Source organism: Thermobia domestica, chromosome 5 (genome assembly GCF_964235325.1).
Source record: "Thermobia domestica chromosome 5, izTheDome1.hap1.1, whole genome shotgun sequence".
Classification (NCBI taxonomy): Eukaryota; Metazoa; Arthropoda; class Insecta; order Zygentoma; family Lepismatidae; genus Thermobia; species Thermobia domestica.
In genome coordinates this window covers 43,824,400-43,831,174 of record NC_137458.1, presented here as the reverse complement: position 1 = coordinate 43,831,174, position 6,775 = coordinate 43,824,400, and the positions used below count along the sequence as shown (strand labels likewise).

Here is a 6,775-nt window from a genome sequence, read left to right as displayed (position 1 = left end):
AAATGAAATTTAAAGGTCCGTAGCTCCAAAACTATGGGACCTATCGTAGTCGGGTCAAGACTTTACTAAGGAACTAACATGTGCTCTGTCCAAAAATACATGCTTCAGAATCCTGCAGTACTTCCGGAACAATTTTTATAGAGGTAGTTAGTGAGTACAATAGATTATATGCTTGTAACCAAACTGCCTGTACAAAAATTGTTGCGTGAGTACCTTAGGATTCTGAAACAAGTATTTTTGGATGGAGCACAGCACATATTAGTTCCTTAGTAAAGTCTTGACCCGACTACGGTAGGTTCCATAGTTTTGGAGATATGAATCTCTAAACGTCATTTTTTCCATGTTTTCGGAAGCATCTGTGGACCCAGGTTGGTCTATACTTTTCGTCTTATTTTGGTGTCAGGAATCTCCTCCCAAACGTTGTCGGTGTTGTTTTGAAACACCCTGTAGAACACTTAAGGTTTTTCCTGCCTTTAGCATATACTATATCTAGCTGCATCTGTTACAAGTAAGAGAAGCCTATCGTGCATAACACCTGGAAATAGTATCTACACTGAGTTTCCAATACAGCTAGCGATTGTTGAATTGATTTCTTTACCAAGGTATTGTAATCAACTCGAACTACTGTATTATGCCGCTCAGTCGACCATGGATTCTGAATTTTCTCTGACTTAAGTTGCTACAGTCGACTCATCAAACAATACATCACTTGGCATCAAAGTGCTGCGTTATCCAATACTCCTTCCAAGTATTGCTGTTACTTATTATAGACAAACAATAAATCTCGAGGTTCTTTTCTCGACGTCGGTTTCTTTATCGTGTTGCGTACTTTTAGAAAAATAAGTTGACAATATCTATCGTTGTCATGTATTTTGAACAGGCAATAGGTGAATTTTAAACCAAGAGTAATGTACTCTCAATACTGCAATGCAAAGGAAAGCTTATTGGAGATTAAAGTGAAAGTGATATTTACCTTACGTGCTATACATCACTTTTGAGCTCTTCGTTATGTCTCTGCAATAAGTTTTCAACTAGTCATCTCCTTATTATAGTTTCTGAGATATCTGCTCGATTGAAAAAATGTATGCTCCAAACCTCCGCAAGATGTGTGTGAGGGATTCCCAAAAGGAACGTAGGATCTCCTATAACCTGACAAGTAATCTCTACGTTCCTTCAGAGAGTCCGAGCAGGTATGACTTCGAGTGCTATGTTTCAAAACCTCACTTTACGTTGCGTTTTTTTTTTTTTTTTTTTTTTAATTACAGCCCTCTGAAGTTCATTTTTCCCACGTTTTTGGCACCTTATATCGCCGAAACTATCCCTCACTGACCAAAGTTCTACAGGACTTTTTTGCTTGTTTCGGTGTCAGGAATCAGCTCCCGAAGTTTGTTCAAATAGTTTCTTACCACCCTGTATATACAGAAATTTCCTATACCAAAATATTAAGTTATTTATGTCAAATTAAAAATAAAACTTGTAACCAAGACATTGTATTGTAATAATTTGTAACTTACAATTTTCTGTCGACTTTTTTAAAAAGTACGTGTCAATCGAAATCAGTTATTTAACAGTTTGAGCCAAGCAACTACATTTTGACTAACAAAACAATTTAGTTTCAGTTTTCTTTCATTACGGTATCGTAAAATGAAAAAAAAGTGATAAAAACAGTTCAAATTCATTTCATTCCTTGTAGGCGATTATCATGTACCGGTATGCATACATACATGAAAGGCGAGCTTGTCATGCAGGAGCAGATAATTACACAGAGGGCATTGATGATTTCAGTTTCTAGTTTCTCAAAATGCAAGAATGCATTATAAGATACAGAAAAATATTCTATATGGGGGAAATTTACGAAATTTTAGATAAATATTTCATTTTGCCTAAAAGCGAAGAAATATTGTAAAAACAAAAAATTATAAAATATGTCAAAATGTGTCCTATCAGGAGTAGGCCCTGTTAGGCCGTCAGGTATGAGGGATGGTGTCTCTTGGCTATCAGACTGTCTGAGGAAAGGAAAGGAAGCAAGAAAACGGCCAGGGACCTGTATGTTAGCCAGTGGTGCCCACCCCCCTCATGTCCATAACGCACACCCCCAATTGTCTATCCGTAGGTGTTCTTCCATGAAAAAAAATCTTTTCGATTATTTTTTACATCCCCTCAAACATATTTATATAGATTTTTAAACCTCCAAAATATTTCAATGACGCAGTTTGCGTCATAGCCCCCCTTTGCGGGCACCCCTGTGGTAGCTACCATCCCGGCATTTACTTAGTGTAAATACTAAGAAAAACCCAGTAAATCCTCACTCAGTGTGGCTGGTCTGAAAAAGCTTTTACACTTTTTCGATCGAGTGTTCCCACCGGAAATCGAACCCGGGACCACTCACACCCAAGACGAGAGCATTAGTGACTATGCTACACAGAGCTGCATACGGCCTATTAAATGGACTTATTCCAGTTCATTTTCATCAGTTAAGTTCTCAGTTATAATTCCGATCCGATGTGAAATAATAATAATAATAATAATAATAATAATAATAATAATAATAATAATAATAATAATAATAATAATAATAATAATAATAAAACGTTATAACATAATTCCGGGCCCTAATCATCACCGTCTCCCTTAGTGTTAGTGCATAACCCTGGGACGTTAAACTAGATATTTCGTTTCATTTCCTCAATCAATGACCTACATGTGTCAGAGTGTATTCCTGTTTCTTTGGAAAGAAATAATTCTGTGACCAGTTAGTAGTGAAATAATCATTCTTCTTCAATAAAATCTCCCGGCGGGAGCTCATGCAGTTCGGATTCCACGTTAATCAGTAGGTCCCGTCTCATATAGCCTCGCTGCTGAAAGGGACGTTAAACTCAAAATCAACTCAACTCAATAAATACGATCTACGGACTTGATATCTAGCTTTCAAGTAAAAAAAAATACTGGTGTGCACTACAGAATTATATACACCATAGGCGCCTACTTTCGGGAGCAGGACACTTTTGGCCCTCCCAATATTTAAAGGTGGGGTCCTCACCGCTCCAATATGATCCGATCGAGGAAGAATTGACAAAGAGGAGCAAGAAGTTCTGTTGTAACTTCGTCGTTGCTATAATTCAACGTTAAGATCAGCCTTCTTATTCGATAGAAAAGGCCGTTTTCAAAACGGTTTTGAATAGAGGACCGAAGCTTCAACCAACACTCTGGCAGCACTGATATGAAAGTGAAGATCAATGCAGGGTGAATATTGCAGCGAAGATGACCGAGATCTGCCGGGGGGGGGGGTGGATAGATGGCGGCGGGCTTCATTAAACAGTTAATTGAAACCGGCTGAATATGACGATGATATGTTTATTCATTGTTTGGATCCTCCAATATTTTCTTCCAGTCGGCGCCTATGATACACACGATACTGATTTGTTTGTTTGTTATTTAACTGTGAAACGTCCGTGCTTCCGACATGATAGGGAAATGTTTAAAAAACATTGTTTAGAGATCATATCAATTGTTCAGCTATTTATTCATCAGATAACGTTCTGAGCTGTTCATTATTTGTCTCGTAACGAAACATGTCGAATCAGTACCACAACTCATTAGTTCTCAGTTAGAAACAGAATCGAGGCACAAATAGTTCATTAGTGCGACCATTTCAGTACACAATCCGTGTAAATTTAAATTTGTGTAAAATATAATTTCTCATGTAGCAGACAGTAGATTGAGATATTTCTCTCTCTGAGAAGCAATCATAAAATAAAGTTGACCGAAAAACAATGGCTTTTGATGAAATGTTAGTGTTGGACGTCTTATCGTCATCGGCTCGTTGAAGCTTGCAAATTGGATTCGAAAAGCTATCTTAATAAAAACGTTGCCGCTGCGATAACTTTTTATTTCCTTTGTCAAAAATAGAAAGATTTTAAACTGCAGGAAGCGACAAGCAAGACTTACTTCTACAAAGTACAGTGTACAATAGAATGTTCTCAATGGTATCGTGAATATTTTTTTATCTTCTGAAATGATTGTCTTTCGAGGATTTCAATTCAGTAAGTATACGTTTTATTACATGCTGTTACTTGTAGTGAATACATAGTTAACAAAGAGATTGCTCAGCGGTAAATTAATCATTTAAAAAAAAGCAAGGCCATGTAAAGACATTTACAAAAATAAAAAGCTAAGTGCTTTATCTTACTCCTTTTTGCAGTCTCAAGTTGTAGTGAATCAACAGTTATTTATAATTATCATGTAAGAAAGACTTGAGGAAAAACAGTAATCATCAACGAAAATGAAATGCTTGTAGAGCACTTCTTCTTTTTATTCTTTTGTTTAGCAAAGGGATGCAAATAAACACTCGCCGACTCGCCTGGGGCGAGTGATTCATCGGTGCGAGCGAGTATTTAAAATCATACGGAAGGTAAGTACAGTAAATTATTTCTATTGTGGGATGTGGGCCAGTAGCTTTTTTTCTTGGGCTAACAGACCAAAGTAGATCATTCATTCTAAACAATATTTCTGGTCAATTTCATTCAACCGAGTGGACCATAACAATTCCTTATAATATTCCGACCCTTTTCCTTCAAATGTCCCACTTGTATTTTGATTTTAAATGTTTCATTAATATTTCTTGTAGACATTTAGTTTTGTATCCATTGATATCCTGTCTATTTCTTGTTTGTTTTGTAACGTTATCATGATTCTATTGCAGTAATTTAAACATAACCTAAAATATTTGTGTTATATGCAGAGCTTAAAAAGAAGCCATATGCTAACCATGTAACCGATATATCCTTCTTCGTATATAGAAATGATTGCTTAACAACATGTCGTTATCAAAATTACCAAAAGATATAAGCACACGCTTATTTCTGGCACATAATGTGAGCCGGAATTTGAAAAGTTTTCATTACTTCCTGTTAATTGATTACCTTGCCAAATGTCCAAATGTAGAAAATGAATTTGAATAGACAGTATAGACATCAATGTATAGTTCACATAAAACGGAATAAACATATGTAATTTTCAAGAGATTACATTGAATAGATAGATTCTTATTCCACCCTTCTCTCGCCGTACTCACATCCAGTGCTTAAAGTGACATCAGATGAGGTGACGGTATGGAACAAATATGACCACTTAGAGCAGTAATTTAGACAGAACCCTAAATACCATCCTTACTCCTGACATTTTTGCACAATTTTTATGTGAAGAATACATAGAAAAAAGGGAGATACATTGAAATAGAGAGAGAGAGAGAGAGAGAGAGAGAGAGAGAAAGAGAGGGCTAATATAGTAAATGTTTTACTCCCCACTATCATCAGCCTAACAGAAATAAAATTTATAAAATAATTTTGTTTTTCTAAGATTTTGTTTGAGCATATCGGTGATCTAAATTTGGAAGAACGAAGATGGTACGTTTACTAAAACATTGCATTTATAAAAGTAACCAAGTAAGTTCTGTTGCTTTTTGTGGAGATCTATATTCAATTCGCCGTCACACCGTGAGTTGAATGCGAATGGAGATAAGGTGAAGGTCAGCTGTTGGTGCGGGTATATCCAACATACTACCTGGATGTGGCAGTTCAGTTACACCGTGAACTTGCGTAACGACACAGTGAACATGGTTCTTCCCAGCGCTGTAGCTTAGATAGCAATAACACGAGTATATGGGCTCCCGTAGAAAAAGTTGTTTTTCTAATTCTTAGGCCCCCTCTTTTGATCTTTCTCTTATCCTTTATGAACCCCCGTACCTGCGCCCGTAGTTACGCCCCTGGGCCCGTTTCATACATGACAAATTAATGAAGGGGACAATATTGATAAACCTATAAAAGCCATAAGAATAAATATTATTTCTAGGGTCCCTCGTAGCAATTGAGGCGAACAGTGGCCAGACATGTGAGGAACTTGGATTATAAGTCAGTGTGAGTGAAGAAACCATTCGGCAGAACCTCCATCAACTTGGGAAGCACTACTGGTTGGGTCGATGGGTCCCACATGATTTGAATCCGGGCCAGAAGGCAACGCGAGCAGACACCTGTGTTTCTTTGATGTCTCGACTGAGGAAGGAGCCATTTCTGGACAGAGTATTGACATGTGATGAGAAGTGGTCCTGTACGAAGCTCCACGGCACCGTCATCATTGCTTAGCATCCCATGAACCGGTTCCAAAGCAGCCGAAACCATCACTACACCAGAGGGTCCTTCCGTGTGTTTGGTGGACTGCTTGCAGCTTCGTGCATCGGGAACTGCTATCAGCCGGTCAGAACATCAATGCAACTTTGTACTGTCAGCAGTTGAGCCGTGTTCAAGAAAAACTCAACACTCTGGAGCCAGCACTTCAGAATTGCAAAGGGATTATCCTGTTACAGGACAACGCTAAGCCCCACGTGGCTAGCATGACCCGGGATACCATTCTACGCCTTGGATGGGAAAATGCTATTGCATCCGCTATAGTTTCATGATATTGCACCGTCCTATTATCTCCTGCTCCGTTCCTTGGATAATCACCTTAGAGGACACTAGTTTAAATCCCTAGTAGAGACGCAAAATGAACTTGATATCTTCTTCGCTTCACGGCCCACCAAGTTCTACCGCGACGGAACCCATGGCCTTCCAGAACGTTATAGAAGGTCGTCGATGATGACAGGGACTATTTTTGATCTTCCAGCTACGTCTTAGGTGACATATCGATGTTCGAAAGTGGTGGGTGAAAAAGCGACAGAACTTTCTTGGTTACCTTAATACAATAACATAGTGATCCAACGTGGCTTTCAAATCGATTC

General features: G+C 38.1%; 1 protein-coding gene across 1 annotated transcript in view; it reads left to right on the top strand.

Annotated features, from left to right (window-relative positions):
* The first annotated feature begins 3,572 nt into the window (after positions 1–3,572).
* LOC145684642 (leukocyte elastase inhibitor-like) overlaps positions 3,573–6,775 on the top strand; it is a 61,912-nt gene continuing 58,709 nt past the window's right edge. The window contains exon 1 of the mRNA XM_081757038.1: positions 3,573–4,043. Coding sequence (XP_081613164.1) covers positions 4,016–4,043 — 28 coding nt within the window. The 5' untranslated portion in view covers positions 3,573–4,015. The remainder of the gene's footprint in view (positions 4,044–6,775) is intronic.